The 20,789-nt window shown below is 45.4% G+C and overlaps 2 protein-coding genes across 3 annotated transcripts in view; one reads left to right on the forward strand and one right to left on the reverse strand.

Moving 5' to 3' along the window:
* Positions 1-151: 151 nt before the first annotated feature.
* On the reverse strand, positions 152-12,592 carry CNOT9 (CCR4-NOT transcription complex subunit 9). The gene is made up of 8 exons (XM_085066795.1): positions 12,429-12,592; positions 7,326-7,505; positions 6,832-6,947; positions 5,268-5,377; positions 4,406-4,515; positions 3,861-3,959; positions 2,494-2,585; positions 152-1,805 (listed from the first exon to the last, which is right to left on the reverse strand). Exons 1-8 carry the CDS (start codon positions 12,450-12,452, stop codon positions 1,637-1,639), a joined length of 900 nt encoding a protein of 299 aa, XP_084922921.1. The 5' UTR covers positions 12,453-12,592; the 3' UTR covers positions 152-1,636.
* A 46-nt stretch (positions 12,593-12,638) lies between these two features.
* USP37 (ubiquitin specific peptidase 37) overlaps positions 12,639-20,789 on the forward strand; it is a 35,452-nt gene continuing 27,301 nt past the window's right edge. Inside the window, exons 1-7 of one of the 2 annotated variants that reach the window (XM_085066796.1) lie at positions 12,639-12,773; positions 13,581-13,790; positions 16,668-16,839; positions 17,950-18,050; positions 19,327-19,508; positions 19,868-19,942; positions 20,468-20,565. In XM_085066796.1, coding sequence (XP_084922922.1) covers positions 13,635-13,790; positions 16,668-16,839; positions 17,950-18,050; positions 19,327-19,508; positions 19,868-19,942; positions 20,468-20,565 — 784 coding nt within the window. In that variant the 5' untranslated portion in view covers positions 12,639-12,773; positions 13,581-13,634. Of the gene's footprint in view, positions 12,774-12,927; positions 13,042-13,580; positions 13,791-16,667; positions 16,840-17,949; positions 18,051-19,326; positions 19,509-19,867; positions 19,943-20,467; positions 20,566-20,789 lie in introns of those variants that run through there. The other variant, XM_085066797.1, reaches the window with a different exon arrangement.

Genomic DNA, 20,789 nt, shown 5'->3' on the forward strand with positions numbered 1-20,789 from the left:
ATATGGGGCACTACATGGACATAGCCAGCTCCCACCGGGAAAGAGTGGCTCCCACCGGGAAAGGCCACTCTTCACAGCTCATATCCCACCTGCAATAAATCCCCACCTCGCTGCTTGCCCCCACCCCCCAGAGAGACCAGACCAGGAGCAATCCGTGCTGGCTGGGGTTTTATTATTTATTAATCCGAACTTTAAAAAAACAAACAAACAAACAATCAACCAAACAGAAGCATTTTCACACCCTGGCAAGGTCAGGGTGAAAAGGAGGGAAAAGGCAATGGTTATAAAACAGGAACCCGAGGGCAAGGAAGAGGCTGTGCTCTGCCCGTTATGCAAGGCTGTGAAGGGAGGAGGGAAGGGAAATGGTTGGATTTAAGACACTGTTGGCACGACACTGCAGATGATCAGCAAAATGGGCTACTTGAAGAGGGGGGAGAAATTAAGTAGCTGCCCAGGCTTGCCTGCAGCCAAGAGCAGGCAGAGCAGGCTCCGCTGCAGCAGAGCCTGGCAGCTCCTCCACTGCTTCCGAGAGCCCACTGCGGCTGCATTAGCCCCTCGGCACAGGGGAGGCAGGTAAGTGGCTGCTGGTCCAGTTTAATTGCAGTGGGGCCATGGCAGATGCCAAGGCAGGTTTCAAAGCTGAAATGGATGCACCCGGCTGGCAGAGAGGAGCAGGAGGAGGGGGGAAGGGGGAGAACAGGACTGAGGGGCACCTGGCGGGCAGCAGCAAGTACAGAAGGCAGCATAACTGGAGCCTGCAGGCGGCAGGAGATCAGTCAGTGGCCTGCCCAGCACCTCAAAGCAGGTACTCTCACGCTGAGCTCCATGTGATAAGCCAGCCGGCAGCCTTGCCTTCCCAGGTCTAGATGAGGCCAGCACACATCGACCTCTGGCTGCTGGTCAGCTACAGGTGTGCACTATTTACAGCACAAGAGCCACAATCCTGCTGTCTTCTCCTTCCCCAGAGCCCTGCGAAGCAAGCTTATGACGCATGGGTTCATTGCAAGTAATCCACCCCTCCTGTTGGGGCAAGCACCACAGTGGCCTCACTCCAGCTGCTTCTTCCACACCAAAGGAAAGAGAGAAGCTCACTGTGCCAGCTGGATGCAGAGCCAGGAGAAAGATTATGCTGGCAGGGAAAAAAGCTGTCCCTGGGCTACCTGCAGCTGAGTAGCAGTATTAGGAGGGGATAAAACAACTGGACCAGCTTTTATTCAGTTCACTCATCAAAAATGACATGTAAACAAGAAGTGACAAGGAACTGGAAGGACGTGGTGCACACACCCAGTGTCGTGCACCACTTGGGCGGAGGCTGAGCTTGTTGGAAGAGCAGACATCTGCACTACCCCCTGCCTGGAGGTGGGGGGAGAGATGCCACCCAAGCCTCCCAGAGAGACCGGGATCTATACAGATTGTTTTTATTGATTTTTTTTGAAGCTGTAATATCAGCATTTGCTGGTGTTGGGATCCCTGGAGGCTTGCTGCACTGCTACAGAGCAGCCCTTTGGCTGGGTGGGATGGTCCGACAGGCCGGCAGCCAGCTGGCGTGCCCAGTTTGTTGTGGAAGAGGTCACCTGTTCCTGGTTCTTTGTAAACCTGAGCTGTTTCTTCCCCAGTGTCCCACCTCCCCCAGCAGTCATTGCGGAGGAAGAGGGATGCCCCGTGGGTCAGTGACTTGACCCTCTTGCAGGTTCTTGACGAGCTGAGCCAGCCAGCGTTTTGTGGTGGTGTCATCCTTCAGGACCTGGGCAAAGGTGGTGTCCTTCAGCTGGTCAGGAAGGCACTGCCTGAGAGCTTCACGTGCCCTACATCAAGAGACAAGAAACGGGGCCCAACAAATAAACTCACAGGGGCAAGAGGGGAGAAAACCCCACTGGGGATACACCATTCCTTTGCCTGGAGGTCTCCCTGGCAGAGCCAGCCAAGGAAAGCACTGAGCAGCTGCACTGAAGCAGGTGGCACTCAGCCAGCCAGGACAGCTCCCACCCCTCACACTAAATCTCACCGAGCAGCCCATGCACCTTGACACCCAGCAGCAAAATGATGTGATGCCAGGAGAGGCTGAGGCAACAAACACATATGCAGCAGCTTTGGGCAGAGCTGCTGGTCAGCAGATCAGTTTGTATTCTCTCAACTGAATTTCATCAATTCTAAAAGCCTGTTTGATGCAGAAGAGGGAGAGTATAGTGTACCTTCCGCCTCCAGCTCTCCTTTGTTATCTTGTTCAAGCTACATTTGAACTCAGGTGGTAGCAACCTGCACAGATGGAATTAGCACAAGCCCCCAGCAGTCATGTTTCTCCTGTGTAGCATAAAAGCTCCTGTGACTAGCAATAAAAAAAATCAAAGCAAAAACCCCACCCATCTTCCACACTGAGCTAAGGCTGACAGACCAGGAACCTTGACTCCCACCAGGTGGGCACTTCAGAGAATTGAAGAACTGTGCTTCCAAGGGCACAGGAGAAGCCCCTGTGCAAACTCCTAAAATGTTTACCTGGGGTTATCGGAAAGGCGAAGGTAGCAGCGGACGACATGTTTCAGCAGCCGTGCTGATGGCTCCTTGGAGAGCTGCAGGACCATTTTACCCTGTTTGACAGAGGCCAGTGCCACCAGTTAAAGTCCTTACAAAAACAGCTTCACAATCAGCAGAGACTGGGAAAGACCATTAAATCCCTCACTCTGGCTTCCTGCGCAGCACAGCCCATTACTTTTTGTCTAGATACTCCTGCACGGAGCCTGCTGCTGCTGCCAAGATGCCTTTGAGAAGAGCAGCTTGTCATCAAAGCTAATCTTCTTCTTGAATGCAAAAATCACATCATGTTGGATATTAGGGACATCAGCTCAAAATCATTCATATTTTGCTGTTTGTGGGTGAATAGGAGGCAATGTTTTATTTACATTTGTGAAATAGACAAGTAAATATCCCTAATGAAAGCATTAACATTTAGTCAGAGAACCAGCATTGCTAAGTGCTTAACTTACTGCTGCATTTTCTTCTCCTGAGACCACTCTTTAAAAAACAAATGTACACAAAAGCACAGCAATAACTGTTCCAGGGTAGATGTGTATTCTCTGTGGCAAGCTTAAAGACAAAGCTCAGGTTGGGGCTATTACTCTCCTGGGATGAACAAAGTATGAGTACCCAAATCTGTCCTCTATAGATGACAGGAAATGGACAGAAGTTCTCTCTGTAATCCATCACAAAAATTAGAGCATATGCAGCAGCTAGTAGGAGCCAGATTCAGAAAGGAAAAAAAATGAGGGTGGCATTTTAGGCAGCAAACAGGAAACCTGTGAAACTCCTTGGGCAAAGACACTGTGGATGCAAAAAGTGTACATGGGTTCAAGGGGTGGATAGGACAAACACTGGGGGTTACTACATAGAAACCCCATAACTGGCCACAGAAATCCAAAGCTGAAAGTAGCTAGCAGCTGTGAAACTGTTACGAGGACAAGTATCATATATACTTACCCTACTTTTTCAACATATTGTGAGAGACAGAGGTGGGACATAGATCCATGATCTGAACGGTGTGATCATTCTTACATAAAACTAAAGCAATTCACATCCCACCAACAACTCTGGAAACTCTTTTTCTTTGGAGAGTTTTACCTGTTTTATCTTGGGGACTTAGTATATCACAACTCATACGTGTTCTCTTGACATGCAAATCTGAAGTTTACAAAGGAAACATGGAAGCAGAGAGCTACAGTGCCATAAGCAATTAGCCCAAGAGCGATTTCCCTCCCTCATCCCATGCTCCAGCCAGACAGTAGTAAAGTAGTTGCTGAAGAAGCTGGCTGCTACAGCATGATTTTGTCTTTTTTAAATACAAATACTTTAAAAACAAATTATCTTACCAGTATCATGGCAACGTGGGAAAACCGCTCGTAAGTCTGGCAGATATATGCCAGCCCTGTGTCATCCAGGAGGATTTTCTGAAGAATAAACGTAGCAACCTAGAATGGGGAAAAAGCAGAAAACAAAGCACATAAACAACTTATCTACCCTGAAAAGGGACAGCCTTTGTGGGGTGCTCTTTTCAAGTCAGCCCCAGAGTTGAAAGGCTACCAGCAGGCAGCAAACGTTTTACACAGCAGAAGTTAAAAGCCAAAAGAAAATGCAGGACAGTACACAATGCTTGGCATCTCTGGCTAAAGAAAAGAGATGGACACAAAGCAGAGTGTCCAAGATGACTGGATGCAGGTTGCATAAGACACCAACTACTGCCAAGCCACTCAGGCAACCTCAGGTCTTGGTCTGTTTGGCTTTTTGAGGAGGTAAAAAATCCACCCAGACTTGTCCCAGCGTTTGCAACAGCACAGAAGCCAACTCTGCAGGACAGTAGCTGTCTGGTAAGTCAGAGATGAACAACTAAGTGTCTTTATTAAAATAAAAAAGGTACCGTTTTGGAGAGCTCACTGCCAGACTCCATAATGCGTAAGCACAGGGGAATAATTTCTGTTGTCAATAAGAAATTTATCACTTCTTGCTCATCAGTTTTCACCAAGGCCCCTGGAAATAAAAACAAAACCCAAAATCAGTAATTAACAAACTGTTTCAAAAAAATCTTACCTTTTGAAGAGGGCCTGTGCTCTGCCCTCCCTCAGTCTGAATGGCAGGCAGAGCAACTGTCATCTTAAACATGTTGCAGCACATGATTGGAGAAGAAATCATTTTGGCAGTGTAAAAGTAATCAAACTGAGTTGGGGGTTGTTTATTTTTCAGAAAGGGGATGCACTCTTGGCTCTCCCTCAGTAGTAGCACAAACACAAGAAGATCATGGCACCCACAGCAACCTCCAGGAGGAAGAAATGCATTTGAAGACATTTTAAGACTCTTTATGTATTGAGAGAGAAATTATTTAGGCAGAAAGAAGAAAGAAAAGAACAGGATAAGGGGAAGATGGAATATACACCCAAGTCAATCAATAACAGAAACCCAAAGAAAACCCAGACTGCACCCACTCATCCCAGTGTCTAGGTGGGAGGGCTGAGGATGAAAGTACAAGTCTGCAGGTGCCTGTACTCAAAGAAACATATTTGTGGCAAAGCATTTAGATTTCAGTGGGTTTTTATGAGTGAAAAGGAAGAGGAGCCTGACTCCACAATGGAAAAGGAGCAGCTCCTCCTCTTACCACTACAGGACTTGTAAAATCTCAATAAAAAGAGACCTCTGACTTTGGTCATGCAGGTCACAATGTCCACAGCATGAATTGCTCTAACTCAGTATAAGATCAATGCTCCAGCATTATTCTGGCTGCTTACCAATGACTCCGAGGCTTGTGAGCCGCAGGTACTCAAATGGACGGGTCTTGCTGACTGTGTGCAGGAAGGGGTACAGGAAAAGAGGAATATGAGCTGCCAGGAAAGCTGACCTGCAGGAAAGGTAGAACACACAATGTGAACAACAAGGAAAACAAAGTGAACACACAATCCAGCATTACCATGCAGAGCCTCAGACTATTCCTGATTGCTACTGCTCCTCACCAGTGGGTAACAGCTTGTTCTCTGATGGAAAGGCACAAAGCAAATCCTGCCCTGGGCACAGCACAAAACCTAACACCTGATCTGTCAGTTACCTGACAGCATTACTGTTTCAGCTGACCAGGAACTGAGCACACCCTGCTGTTTTTATTACCTCCTCCCGCCACCTAGACCCTCTGCATTGTATATTCACTGCATTTCAATCTGGAGGTTGCTAGGTGGACAAGGACAGTCAGCCACAATGCATGTGCAAAGCCTTTGTCAAAAATACACACTGGACGAGTTTTAAGCATCACCAGAGTTTAAATGTGCACAGATACCTTTCCCCAAGAGTACTCACTCTGCCTTCTGGCAATAGTGAAAAATACAGACTGCAGGTCAAATGCTGGAGAATGCTCTGCTAATAGAGCGAGGCGTTCTTGCACAATCATCCAAAATACTTATTCCATTTTCAGTTTTCAAACGTTAAATGTAAAAGTGAGTAATGTAAAACTACCCTGTTTCTTTGGGTATCATCTCATGGAAGGTTATTGCTTAACACTGCTTTGCAGCAGCTCAAAAACAACTTCAGCTATGCTGCTGCTCAGGAGTAACAGAAGCGGCAGATGAGGAATTTTTGGGTAGTTTCCTTCCGAGTTTTAGCTACCGATTTTGGCTGAACCAACATCATGTTTTTCCCTACTGACATGGGCTGGGCACAGATTGAAAAAACATGAAGTCAGACACTGGCTGATGACTCCAAAAATGGCTCTGCTATTGCTCCCTTGCCTCACACTTGCCTGGGAAGGACAGTCCTGTTCATTCCACCCTTTCAACAGCTGGTCTAAATAACTGTAAGATGGAATTTAAGGAGTTATTTTTTTATTTCACAGAATATTCTCAGTTGGAAGAGATGTACAAGGACCATGGAGTCCTGCTCTTAAGTGAATGGCCCATATACCAATAGAACCCACAACTCTGGCATTATTAACACCGTGCTCAAACCAAGCTACTTGTCTAAATAATTGTAAGCTCATTAAAACAAGGATCCTCACACACAGCACTCAACACAAAGGTGCCCTTAGCTCTGGGTAACCTCCTAGAAGCTGCCACAATGTTTTGGGAATTTGCAAGATCTCAGGATGACCCAGGGAATGCAATGCATTTAGGACCATAAAGCTGTCATCTTGATAATCCATGCAAACAAGTAAAAGCAGCAGGTAGTTGCTCTATCAGCTCTGTTGTCTGTTTCACTTCTCTTAAATAAAAAAAGAGAGGGGTGCTAAAGTGCTTCTGAAGTCAAACACACAGGCTGAGGTGTCAATATCAACACCTCAGAAAACTCACACAACTTGGACACACTTACCTCGTTTCAGGGTGTGATGCAACACACTGTAGTAGAGCTAAAGCATTGCAGACTCTGTTAGACTGATGGGCTGTCAAAGTTGGAGGGTTGATTGATGGATAAATATTTACAATTTCCTAAAAATTAACAGATAGTGAAAAGTCAAAGGAGAAAAATATTAGAAAGCTACACCAAAGCACTTGCCTGGCAAAAAACTGCAGTGACAGAAGATAACAGCCTACTTTCACCAAAAAACACTTTCAAGCTACATGACAGCCACTATGCCACCCAAGCAAGAGCAGAGCTGGGTCAGAGTCAATTTGACAAGGAGTCACAGGAATGTATTCAATCTTTAATCTGCTCCTCTCACCACATGATCCAACAAAGATCATTCTCCCAAGCAATGGCAATAAGGGATCCCACCAGTTCCTCCCCAGACCCACCTCATGGATGCACAAGCTCTGCAACATGCTGATGCTGCACCACAGAATGAAGATACAGACAGCCTGACCCACCTGAAGGAGTGCTGCGATTGTGCCAAATGAATGCCACAGCATTGGGGCGAGGTCAGGCACAGACTCGCGCTTCTTGCTCAGCTCCAGCAGTGCATTCTCCCGTGTCTCAGGGCTGGACAGCTCATTGATCCATTGGTAGATCTTTTCACGGTCAACCTGAGCCAGTGCTGTTGGCACAGGCTGGGAGAGAGACAGGAAAGCTTCAGTCCAAACATTTTATCCAATTCTCCCCCAAACCGTTCCTCCAATCTGTCAGAAAAAGAAACTCCCAACTGAAAGGGTGGGAATTAAAGCTCCATGAAGATGCTCTGGATTTGGATTCATCCCTTCCTTAGGGAAGTCTTAGTATTTCACCTATTTGAAATGCAAAGGCTTTACTTTCCGGCCTGACTTGTAAAGACAGTCTCTCTTAATCCACTTGTGTCAAGAGATACCTTTGTAACTTCATTTAGCAGTGAGAGCCAAGCTGCTGTCTGTCTGTGCTAGGAGAGCTCCTGGGGAGTGACACACACTTCAGACAGCTATCATTTGTTTCACCTGCATTTAGCACACATTAATTTCACGCTTCAAGTGCAAGATTCCACAGATTCAGAGTAAGGCAGATTTTACCTTTTTCTCTCCAAAAACACCCACAACATTAGAAACTGCCAATGGGATTCAACTAATATATATGAGAGAAATATTCACACAAATACTAGGAAAATTTTCACTTCACCATCAGCATGACACCAGCCACAAGCAGTAACAGCTGCTGTTATCAATGGCTTGTATTCATCCCAGGTACCTGGTTCACATGCATGTTGCTAAAAGGGAAATTTTCAGGAATGATTTTGTGCAAGATTTCAGGATTATCTGATTCCTGTTCAAAATAAACCCAGAGAAGTGTAGATCTGTATTCCTAGTCACGACATATTTTCCACCATTCAGGAGAAATCCAGGATTTCTCTTCTGTCTCTCTTGTACATCCATGTCAACAAGTTTTCAAGACAAAGAAATGAAGAAGAAGAGGTAAAAGAGGGACTGTATCCCAATTTCTATGGAAAAGGCAAGGCAAAAGTCTTTCAATGAAAATTTGTCTCCTGCCTCTGCTGGCACAAGAAGCACTCAGTGCAAACAAATGCTCTGCAGGCTTCCTGAGGAGATAGCTTGGTGACTCAGATAGAAAATTTTGAGGAAGACAAACACCATCATTAAAACCTGCGTGAACACTTCCAAAAGCTAGGTCAGAACCTTTTCAAACACTGTTGCAGTGGCTGCTATTGAAGTGAAGCACAGCCCTGTTGGTAATTGCTGCTCCTGAGCCAGCTCTGCATCCCGCTGCGCACGGTGATCCCGGCTGGGAACAGGACTGGATTTCCTTCTGTCCTTCTTAACCCCGACTGAAACTCTTTGTGTGCTCCCCATGACAAATGCAAGCAAAGCCTGTACAGCACTGATGGCAATGCTGCGCCCAAGGAGCTCATCAGCAAGACACACGGGAGAATGTACGGGAGCTCAGGAACTGAAAGTGGCTGCAATCAAACCTGAAGCCACATGGCAGAGGCAGTCCCAGCAGAGATGCAGGAGGGATGGAGAGAGACTTCTTAACCTTTGGCAGATACCAACAGCTTTCTTTCTCTAATTCAGCAAAGGTTTCCCTCCTCTGTTTATCTCTATTTTATATCCATAGTCACGTCCAAAGAGATTCTTCCCCACCTGTGGGATTTCTTTCTCCTCCAGCCACTTTCACTGTATTATTTATAAGCCAATGTAGTGTTATCAATCCCTGTACTCTGGGACTCAAATACTTTTTTAGCTATTCATCTGTCCTTCTATCCTCTTTTTTCTCACTGTCATGGTTTAGGAATTGTATTCTCCAATTTAGTGTTCCCACTGAAACCACTCCAAGCCACCTGTCACACACACATTTTCTCCTTCCTCTCTCAGTCCCCCTGCTCCAGGATGGAAAGGGAATTGAAAGCACAAAAGATAAAGATCACAAGTTGAGATAAAAACAATTTACTGGAAACAGCAACGAGATAAGAAAACTAACAGCAAAACAACAATTTTAGTGACAGAGGGTACCAGAAAAGTTATTGCTCACCCCACAGAACCCACCCCAATTATACTTGATTGCTTCCTCTGCCACGCTACCCCAAACCCAAAACAAGCCCTTCCTCCATCCCTGGAAAATGATGTAAGGTGATATGGAATAATCTCTGGGTCCTAGCTATGCTCCCTCCTGTCTACTGCAAAAATTAACCCTGTTCTGGCCAGAACTAGGACACTCACCTACTCAATTTGGGTTTTTTTTTCCCCAAAATTTCACACTAAATTAGCAATCCTGCTAAGTTTCTTGTGCCCATACAACTGTGAGTGCAATTGCAACAGCAAGTTCTACACTGAAGCTCAAAAAGAGAGGGAGAATGAACAGAGCTCATTTGTTTTCATTTGGGATGGTGGATTGACAAGCAGTGTAGCAATAATGTTGCTATAATTTTGTTATCTAAAGTTTCCATCTATTTTTCTACACTCACTGGAAGTTTCAGTTCCTGTAAGTTTAAATACATCGACCCCTTAAAAGCACAATCATGTGCTTGTGATCCCTAGAGAACACTAAGTAGATTTTCCACACAATTAAGTTTATGGTGTCCAATATCTGCCTTAGCCAGAACAAACTGCTTTTCATAGGCTCTACAATTGGTCTTGTTTTAGTTCAAGTGGCAAGACATATTTTTTTCCTAACTTCCTATTTCATTATTGTTTCTTCTTTCCCCTCTAAGCCCCAAAATTCTGGGGAACCCAGAGGGCCAAATCCTGCAAGCTCCGAGACAGAACCCTGCTAGGCAGACTTTCCTTTGCACACAGGGAAAGCAAAACTTACCAACAGTATTACATCACAAACTTGCCACCCCTGCATCATGAAAGATCTTGTAACACCTTCCTCAAGAGAAAACACATCTCCAACAATCACATAAGAAACTGTTTTAGGCAAATGGCTTTCTCTTCCTAATTGAGCAGTTGCTGCTTGGCAACACTGGCAAAAGTCCTGGTCAGCAAAGCCAAACGTCGACTAACTGGATATGTGTGCTTTTTAAACTATTTTGACAGCCCATCTGCTCAAAAACACCAAAATGAACTTTGAACTTCCATAGCAGGGAATCGATTCTTGCAGGGCTTTCAATGCCTTACAGCCAATTACAGATGCATTTATTGGTTTCAGTCTGTTCTCAAGCACTCTATGATGTCTACAGGTCTGAAACCTAAGTGTCAGCTCTGACCATGAGCATCACAGTATGAACACCAATGCTCTGGCTCACCACAGCTTTACCACAACAGTGCTCACAACACCCAAAGGGACTCCTAAGGCAATTCATGACCTTACTAAGAAGTAACAGTTATCTACCTTGGGTTCAAAGCACATCTTCAGAGCCAAACACGCTTTCCTGTCACCTCCAGTCTAAGCACACTAACTAACCGTGTCAGGAAACATTTCTATACAGAACTACCAGGTAGCATAAACTATGTGTAAATTAAATATACATTCAAGTGAGTCCTAAAATAAAGTTGATCTCTGTTCTGAAATGAAATAAGTATTTTGGTTCAAATAGTCTTAAAAAAAGACACATAACTAGAACACAGAGGATTAGTAAGAGAATAATGGGAATCCTTCATGCTTTGCAACAAACACGAATTATAGTGCTATAAAAATGGAAATGCTGATTAAGAGAGTTTACCTGGTCTTGCACACCCCTCCATACTCTGGAGAACATTACTTCAAGCCAGAAGCATTCGACAGCACTCCAAGGACCAGTTAAAGTCAAGAGCATTAAACAAAGAGGGAAAACTTACGAAGTTCTCTAACTCCTGTTCAACACAACTTTAGTCACTCATTAGCTCATTAGTCCGAGCAGGCTCTTGATCTAAGTTGATTTGAATCAGCTCTAACTGCTGGTTTTGCAACACACCTCCCACACTCAGTACAGCCGAGTACATCATCAGCTCTAGGAAGTCTTACACATGCCGTAAACGTGCATTTGGAGAAGTGAAAACCGAAACATAAACCAAATCATGTAGGAGATATGATGCAATAACCACATCTTTCAAACTCAGTTTCCATTTTCTGAACCCACCCAGGCCAAGGTGCTGTTCCACTCCTGCCAGCCTGAACATCAGGCATCACTTACAGCTTGGCAGCTTTTTGGGGGAGGATGAGGGCAAGCACCAACTACGGATGGTAATGCACTGTAATGGGGGAAAAGGGAAGTAGGAACAGGCAGTCTCTCCTGCCCTGAGACGTTTTTTGCTATCTACTCTTTCCCTGTGCAGTCAAGGCCAGCAGAAAAAGAGCTCCCCAGAGAGCAGAGGAGGTGGTTGGGCACACAAGAGGTGTTCCAGATGAGTGTTTTTAGGTCACTTAAAGATCTACTATAAACGTTGTGCCTCAACGGGAGAGTCTTCTTTGTCCCTTCTTATCTTTACCCTTTCCTACCTTCATCCTTTTCTTCCCTGCTCCTCCCCCCCCTCCACACACTCTGTGGATAATTTTTTCGGCTTTATTTTGGTTGTAGATTAATTGATTTTAGATTTTTGTTTGTTTTTTCTCTGTGTGCCTTTTAAGTAGTAGCGCAAGCCTTATCAACGAACTTTGTCACGCTTCTGCTTTTATAGAAAACCTGCTTTTGGCGAAACCTTTGCTAGTGACTCTTTAAGGTGCCATAGAACACTGATTCAGGACAAGAGGCATCCAGGCGCAGGGAGGGAGCACGGCAGGCAAGGGGGAAGGAGGAAAAGCCCTAGGTGGTGCACACCAGGCAGAGCGGGTCACCCAGCAGGGAAACCCTCGGGCCCTGGCCGAGTCACGCCGCAGCAGAGCCCGCACGGCCGGCCCGCTGGGCACGGAGCAGGCCCAGGAGAGCAGCCGGAGCGAGGCAGCTGCCCAAGGCACCCCGCCGGTGATGCCGAAGGGACGGAGCTCACCGGCGCTCCGCCACCCCGCCGCCCCAGGTCCGCCCCGCAGCCACGAGCGGCCGCGCTCCCGCTCCCCGCGCGGCCCGCGCAACAGGACCCCATCCCCAGCGCCGTCCCGCCGCCGCCCGCCGGGGCGCGGAGCCGCGCACTCACCGCGGCCGTGGCCAGGCTGTGCATGATCGAAGGGAAGGAGCGGAGCGGAGCCGCGCCGCCTCAGGCCGCCACCGCCACCGCCGCCATGGGCTCGCCGCCGCCGCGACCTCTCACCCGCCGCGGGGCACGCCGGGACGGGGCGGAGGGGCCGGGCGGGGCCGGGATGGCGCCGGCGCCTGCGCGCGGAGCGGGCGCGCGCGGGGCGCGCCGGGAAGGCGCCGCCGCGCTGACGTGAGCGGGCGCGCGTCGCGCGCCGTCTCGCGCTGCTGTGGCCGGTTCCCGCCATCCGCCGCCGCCCCCTCGCCCTGCCTCGCCCCGGGCCCCGCGGGACGCGCCGGGACGCAGGTACCGGGGCTCGCCGCCGCCGCCGCCTCCTCCCCGCTCCCGCCGGCCGCGTGCCCCTCCCGCCGCGCGGCGACCGCCTCTCCTAGGAGCGGGCCCGGCCCGGGGCGGGCGGCGCTCCCCGTGCTCTCCGTGTTCCTGCATGGGTGGGCGGCGGGAGGGGAGCGGGGCCCAGCCCGAGAGGCGCGGGACGGCCGCCAGGCTGGGCAGGGAGCGGCGGCGGCGCCTGATCGCGGGATGTCCGGGGAGCCTCCCTAGCAGCGCCTCCCGGGTGCGCGCAGGGGCCGCTCCATTCATTCCTTCAGGCTTTGATCGGGAATGCGCCTCGCCGTGCTTTCCGGGACCCGCGGGGCTGTGTCTCGCACCCCCGGGCCCGTGGCTTTCCCGGGAGGAGCTGGGGGAAGCCGGAGCCCCGCGGCTGGGCCCTGCCCGGTGACCGCGGTCCCGCGCCGCCAGCAGCGAGCTCGTTTTCTTTCTTAGGCTTCCTCCGAAACTTCGGTTCCCATCTCATACCGGCTTTCCTCGGGCTTTTTCCCCCTCTTCCCTTAAATCCGTTGAAGTTAAGGAGTTTAGAGGACTTCTCTGTCCGGAATTGTGTATCTTTCAGCAGTAAGGAATCAGTGCACTGCGGCTCATACTGGGAAGATTTTATTTATCTAAGTTTCCTTCACTGCGATCCAGCTCTTCTCCACTGTGCTTAAAAACAATGAAACGGTTCTACCAAACTTCTGTGGAAAGTTCAAGCCATGCTTCCGTCTTCCTTAAGCCATTATTTGGCCTGCCAAGTTATATGTTTCTCCTTTTTAACAGGTTTTTTGGGTGGAGCACACTTGCTCTCTTGTTAGCTCTTTTCTGTGAGAAAGCATGGCTCTGCTAAAGGTGCACGGACCTGTCCGGATGCGCAGCATGCAGACTGGGATTACAAAATGGAAAGAAGGGAGCTTTGAAATTGTGGAGAAGGACAACAAAGTGAGTCTAGTAGTTCACTACAATGTTGGAGGAATTCCAAAGACATTTCAGGTATGCCAGATATTAAGGCTTTTGTTTTAACAGTGCATGGATTGTGCTCTCTTGTGAACAGCTGTCCTCTTCAAGGCTATTAAGTGTCATGTAGACTTCCCTCTGTCACTGTTTCTTGTTCCTCATTTCCTGAACACTAATCCCTTTGTATAACTCCCCAGTGAATTATTTACACGTATTGTTAAAGGATCTATTAAGGTTGGCATTGAAATACCACTGAGTGGGAAGAACCAAAAAAAGTAGAGAAAAGTTACAGTAGTATAGAGCATTGTGGCTCACGTTTCAGATTTTTGGAGCCTGTAACCTTTCTGTTACTGGCACATTTGCATTCTCTAGAGGTGAAGATCCCAACGATTTTGTACTAGCTGTGTTTTCCCAGCTGAAGTGTAATGGTGTTAGCACACCTGTAGCCTTTTGCTTGTTTATACAAGACTTTGCTGAACATCAGTTGTTACAGTTTTAGGTTTTAAATGCAGATGCAATTCACTGTTAAAGATTCTCTTGAAATGTTCAGCCTAAATTTTTCTCATTCTATAGTTGTTTTCAGGGCAGGCTTCCTAGCTTTTGTGCAAAATGCCCCAAATTGAAAGACAAGTGCTTTTTCTCTGAGAAATACATATCTGTTTTGAAAATATGTAGAGGATACAAGAGTGGTTGGAAATAAAAAAATCCCATCTTATTTACCAACTTTGCAATAGCCTAAACTGATCTAAATGTTGGCTTCTGCTTTTTTGTGCCACTGTTGTTTTTCATCAGTAATGTTCACCAGTCCTTTCTCAGAGCTGTTCATTTCTGTGTGCAGATGCTGTGAAAAAAAGTTCGCTTTCTTTTTGAGAGATTAGTTTTTTGCTGCCTTAGTGTGCTGAAAAGTCACAGCAAAGAATCCCACAGCTGGTGTTGCCTTGAAATCAAGGCCATGATGGAATCATTAGCTGTTGATAGTTCCCACCTGTGTTAATGTAGACTTGAGAAGAATCATCTGCCTTCCCATGTGCAATGCTGGGGCTGCAGGTTTGGTTTAATCCCGTGTTGGACCATGTTGCTCCTGAGGAGAGCAGTCTCTTCCTCCCCTTGTGCATTCCCTGGGTGCTTGTTCTCACATGCTCCTTTCTGCCTGGATGAGTGATGTGGTGTGACAGCGACTCGAAGGGAGGTTCCACAGGGAGGATGAGCCTACAGAACAGTTAGCCATGGCCTAAAGGGGCAGGTTTTGTGCCCAGCCTCTCACGTTTGCTGTGTCTGGCACTTGTCCGATGTCTTTGTGATCTCAGTGGAGGGTTTTCACAGGAATATGGGGAAAGGACTTAATGCAGGATATAGTGGAGGGGGTGATAAACCACCATGCAGCTGGGACTGTGGCAAAGGAAGAGGAGGAGGCTTGTGCTGGAGTGTAGTCTGTGTGAGCCAGCCCCAGGCTGTCAGCATGCCACTTCAGGTGTGACAAACTCCTGATGATCTTGCTTTAGAGGTAGCATTCTCTGGGATTTTTTTGACAAGCTGCTCTGAGAGGACTGTGGGTGATTTCCCTGCCTTTTTTTGCTTTTCCATAATGGAGCATTTGGATGGATCCAGGGTTATATTTCTTTCTGCAGTGTCTGGTGGGTCATCAAATTTCTTCTGTCAGATGAAATGCTGTGGTGATGTTTCAGAGCTTTGACTAAGTTGCCCTAGATGCTAGTTGTTTATTAAGAGAAATACTTTGTTTCCCCACATCTTCCAAAACTTTGTGACACTGACTGGGTCATAACATGAAGAGAGTGTGGATGGAGTGTTCTCCTGACAGTATTTTGAGTTGAAATGGGTTGTTTTGCACTGAAATGGTAAAGTAACAGTAATGTCTTTGCACTGGGCTCAGTGTTTTAGGAAAGGATGAAAAACTTTGAGCCCGTTTCTCAGTTCTTTGGTCTTTGAAGATATTTTGAGCTTATATTTTAAAAAATCCCTAACACCCCACCAAAAAAAAAAAAAAAGCCCAAACCCAAAACACAAGGATTGAGCACAAAATGTTTCAGGAGTATAATGTTTTCATCAAAACAAACCCTTAATTTCCACTTGAGAAGGTTTTCTAGCCTCTCTTGCAAGCTGCTGTTGATTCTAGGTTGGTTTTCCAAGAAGCTAGAGATCATAATGGAAAAAAAGTAATCTCATTGGTGGACATGGAGTGTCTTTTACTATATCAGTCTTTTTGAGCTACCTTCAACCTCCATGAATAGTAGAACCTTTACCCTACAGCCAGTTTTTGTAGGTGACTTAGCATGAAGTAACAGTTAAGTAAGGTTATTATAAAGTAGCAGTGGCATCACTAGGGAGCACAATTTCTTATTGAAAATATTTTTGTGCTCAGCCCTAACCCTGAAAGTTTTGACACCTCTTAATTGTTACAGTGTTGCTTGCAGACTAAGCCTGTTTCTTACTAACTTACTCCCTCAGCAGATTTTTTTTAAGCCATTTCAATTATGTCTTCTCTGGGAGCAAATTGTAAAGTGATAAGTTTGTATTTAACATTTGGAACTTTCCTCATTTTAAATTTTATTTCACACTTCATGTGGAAGTTTTCACTAAATGTAACTTTATGATGGTGTTTTTCCTTTACATTTAGAAATGCCACACATTTAATAGGAAAGCAAGCTTCAGAAAGCTTACCCAGGAATATGGAGACTGTTGAGCAATAGTGATACTGTTCTTTCAGCTCTGTCAGATGCCGAGGTCACAGATTGCATTAATTCCACGAGGTTTAATGTTTGCTTGAAGTGGAGCAAGAAATATTTTGGTGGAAGTCTCTCTTACCCTGTCTATTTGAAATATTTTGTTTGAATTTGTAAATATTTTGGCCTTTTAAAATTGGATTTATGTTTATAGTCACTTTCTTGTTTTCAGTTAAGCCATAACATTAAAACTGTGACCTTACGACCAAATGGCAGAAAACTGTGCTGCCTGATGCTAACACTAAAGGATACCAGCTTCTTGACAATTGATAAGGTACCATTTAAAGATGCCAATGAAATGCGGATGTATTTGGATGCAGTCCATCAAGACAGGGTTCATACTGGTAAGTGCAATTGTTGTAAATCATATTATAACATTTTGGAGACGAGGGGTGTTGTGCTTTCTTTTTCTCCATCTTGTCATGTTTCACCAAATCAAACAAAAATTAAGTCCCAAGCAGCTGCTCGCTCACTCTTCCCAGTGGGGTTGGGAAGACAATGAGAAAAGTGAAGATTAGGAAACTTGTGAGTTGAGACAAGGACAGTTTAGTAGGTAAAGCAAGAGCTGTGTATGCAAGCAAAGCAAAACAAGAATTCATTCACCACTCCCCATGGGCAGGCAGGTGTTCAGCCATCTCCAAGAAAGCAGGACTCCACCATGTGCAGTGGTGACTTGAGAAGACAAGCACCATCACTGTGCCTCCCTTACTTCTTCCCTGGCTTTACACACTGAACATGACACTGCATGGTGTGGGATGTCCCTGTGGTCATTTAGGGTTGGCTGTCCTGGCTGTGTCCCCTCCCAGCTTTCTGTGCAATCCCTGCCTTCTCAGGGGTGGCATGAGCAGCAGAAAATGCCTTGACTCTTTGTGAGCACTGCTCAGCAATACCTAAAGCATCTCTGTTATCAGCTCTGTTTTCAGCAGAAATCCCAAACATAGCCCCATGGTCAGTGCTGTGAAGAAAATTAACTCTGCTCCAGCCAAAACCAGCACACATCTTCAGCACACTTTTTCTTCCTTCTGTTCCTGGCTTTCTTTGCACTTCTATAACTTCTTCTTTCTGGCCTCAAACCCCATTGTTTTTAGTTTTATACCTTACTCATGCTGGACAATAAGCAGAGATTAACATACGCGATTTGTTTATGGTGTGTTGTGTGTGGTATTTGAAAGATTGTGTGTTATCACCCGTGCACAGTCTCTTTGTTTTTCATGTTACTTCTTATTTTATTTTGTTCTCTTTAAGGATAGGGACTTTGCTGCCAAGTGACTAAATGACCAGAATGAGGGATATCCATAAACACATGCTTATGTCTGTGCACTTAGAATATTGTGGTCTGTTGGCAAGAAATCTAGCATGTCCTTTCCAAAATCAACTCCAGCTAAACAGCATCTTGCAAATAAAAATGTCAATCAATTAAATGACAATCAAATATTATGTACTTTTCCTGTCAGCTGGGAAACCTTCACAAGGATCTGGCAGCTTTGGAGGTGTGCTGGGCAGCAGGACCACACAGAAAGAAGCTAACAGGCAATTCTCTTATATAGAGAACCAGGTTTGTTTAATTGTTCAAATTTTTCCTGTCTAATTTTATTCTATTCCTCTCTTCCTTTCATTCTCTTACTGTATGTTGCAATAGCACTGTAAATACTTAATTTACATCCAAAGTGTTTATAGTCTAGAGAATTTGGAATGGGTCTGTGTGTATGGGGTGGTTGGCAATAGTGGATCTTCTTTGTGAGGTGCCATATCTTCTGTGTGGGTAAGAAAGGTCAGTGTCTGGCCGTGGAAGTCAGAATATGTTCTTCATATATGAGCTTGTAGGCAGAGAAGAAGCAGAAAAAGAAGGAAAGTACATGATTTAGATTTGCTTCTCACATAGTTCTGAAACTCCCTTTGTTTTATGCTGAACACCTTACATGTGCGTGACCATGTGTCAGTCAGCAAAGGTCCTAATGAGTTTAGCAGACTTCAGCTAAATGTGTTCATCAAAAAGCTGCTGATCCAGGCTTGTATCAGAATGAACTTACTGAATTTGTGTCATTCTGCTCACATTTTTGCGTAAATTTCACAGACTTTCCCCATTTTGTTGGAAAGGAAGTTGTTTTCCTTCAAAATATTTTTGTTTTTCTTTTTCTCCCCAGATTTCATGGTGTATCTACTGGGTTTAATTTGCTTTGTTATCTCTGTGAATATCCTTGTATTACTGCCCTGAGGGAGGCTATTTCTGACATTGTCCCAAAACAAATTCTACATGCTGCTTAAAGGCAATCTCACAGTAAAAACTTAAGGCTGTGTATACAGTGGTGAGATTAGACATGTTCAGTTTTCAAGTCTAAAATTGACCAACATTCCTTAGTCAACCAATTATTACCTCTTTCCATTGCAGTACATGTGGGGCTTGCTTGGCCCAAGGCTGTCAGGGCACTGTTTTAATTATGTGGGGTTTAATACAGCTTTTTAATATTTTTAGGTGTAATACCACCCACAATTGATCTGGGGATAGTTGGGAATCATGCCTTGGCTTTTTAATGTCAGAGCTTGTAAAGCAGATTTTAAAAACTAAAGTTCAACTGACTTAGCAGTAGAAAATGAGAAGGGAAAGTGGTTACTGCAGTAGAGTTTCATGTTGCAACTTGCATGATACAGTCAAAATTTTACCTGTGTCTAATTAATGTTTAAACTCTCTGAATCTATTACAAGTAGCATCTCTCTGCTTCTGGATGCTACACTGTAGCAAGTAAAAGAATGGAAATGATAGGTTAGACTAAAGGTGGTCCTGTTTTCACTCTTGGCTTTTTTCTCTGGCCCCTTCCACTTGGGTTTTGCAGACTCCTCCCAAAAGAGTGACTGTGGAGAGTAAGGAGGAAAATACATTTCGCAAGGTGCTGGGTACCCCAGCAAGAGGCTCTGTTAAGAATTCTGCTGGAGCTGGAACACCAAGCAACAGAGTGAACATTTCAGCATCTCCTGCATCATCAGTCCCTCACAGGACAGGCTTGTTGGAGAATCGGTAGGAGGGTTTTCTTCTTACTATGATACTGTTAAAATTCAGCTCTTCATAGCGCTACAGGTGGAAACTGGTACACTGAGATGTAAGAAGGGAATATAATTCTTCCTCTAGTTTTGCTGTTCTTTCTAACAGGATGTTAATGCATGCTTTTAGAGCCTCTGACTGGCACTGGCACTAGAACTTTTAAGTACAGCTTATAAGAGTTGGGCAGACCAAATGCTTCTCTGTTTGTTATAAAAGCGGATATTGCAGAAGATAGGTGTAAAACACATGGAAAGCATTGAGGAGTTCTGTTCAGTTGGAAGAGGGTCATTTACTAAGCTTTCTGAAAGAATGACCACAAATTTTTCTGTTGTCAGTGAAAAGAGGAAAAGAACACAACCTCCTGGTTCAGAAATGAGTGAAGATTATCCCAAAGAGAATGATTCTTCAACGTAAGTAACAGTTGCTTCTGAGTTTAAATTCTTTGTTCATTTGTAAAGGTATATATGTTCTGAAAAGAATGCTCTCAGCTACATGGAACAGGCCAGTCAGCTTGTAAACACATTGTGTGCTTGAAATGAGGTATGTGTTCAGGGTTAATAAGGGAAGTACAAACTACTCCAGCCGTTGATTTGCATGAACTGACACATGCAAATTTTGTGTCACCACTCTTTTGTCAATTGTCAGTCAGAATTGTCATGTGTACTATATGTGCTTTGACCTTTTTCAAAACAAAATTGATAAAGGGGAATTGCCTCTTGGAGAAGAAGCTCCATTTGTTTGAAGTCAGATTTAATTGTAAGTAGGAGGGCTTATTTAAATGAATTGGTTAAATTTATCTGTGAGGGAAGTTCTACTGTTTGTGGTCAAGTATTAAAGGTCATGGGAGAGAAATGCTTTAAAACAAGTTGTAAATATTGAGCAGGAATATCCCATATCTTCCAAAACTGCACTGCCTTCCCCTCTTCTTTCTGTAGGAATAATAAAGCCTTGAGTGATCCAGCGTGGAAGTTCTTGAACAGTAGCAGAGAGAAACAGTTGAACCTGAAGCAGGCTGAGGAGAACAGGACATCAGGTAAAAAAAAAAAAAAGTAAAGCCAAAAAATACCTAGCCTTGACTGGTATGATTTTACCCCTTTGATACTAGTTTAGCAAGTTGCTGCAGAGCTGTTTTCTTGTAATCTGCTTTCCCTGTACCACTAACTTTGTTGCTTCCTCCAGAGTTGTACATGAGATGCAAATAACTTGTCTTCATTTTCAAAGCCTGTCCTGCTCTAGTGTGGCCTTGACCTTTATTCC

The sequence above is a fragment of the Lichenostomus cassidix genome, chromosome 7, assembly GCF_008360975.1.
Source record: "Lichenostomus cassidix isolate B80296 chromosome 7, HeHo_3.0, whole genome shotgun sequence".
Taxonomy (NCBI): Eukaryota; Metazoa; Chordata; class Aves; order Passeriformes; family Meliphagidae; genus Lichenostomus; species Lichenostomus cassidix.

Bases quoted from the DNA above. Each gene is read 5' to 3' on its own strand.
- CNOT9 (XM_085066795.1), bottom strand. From the start codon at position 12,452: ATGCACAGCCTGGCCACGGCCGCG. The intron at 6,948-7,325 runs GTGGGTCAGGCT...GTTAATTTTTAG, and splicing joins CAATCGCAGCACTCCTTCAG to GAAATTGTAAATATTTATCC. The intron at 4,516-5,267 runs GTAAGCAGCCAG...TTTTATTTCCAG, and splicing joins CACAAGCCTCGGAGTCATTG to GGGCCTTGGTGAAAACTGAT.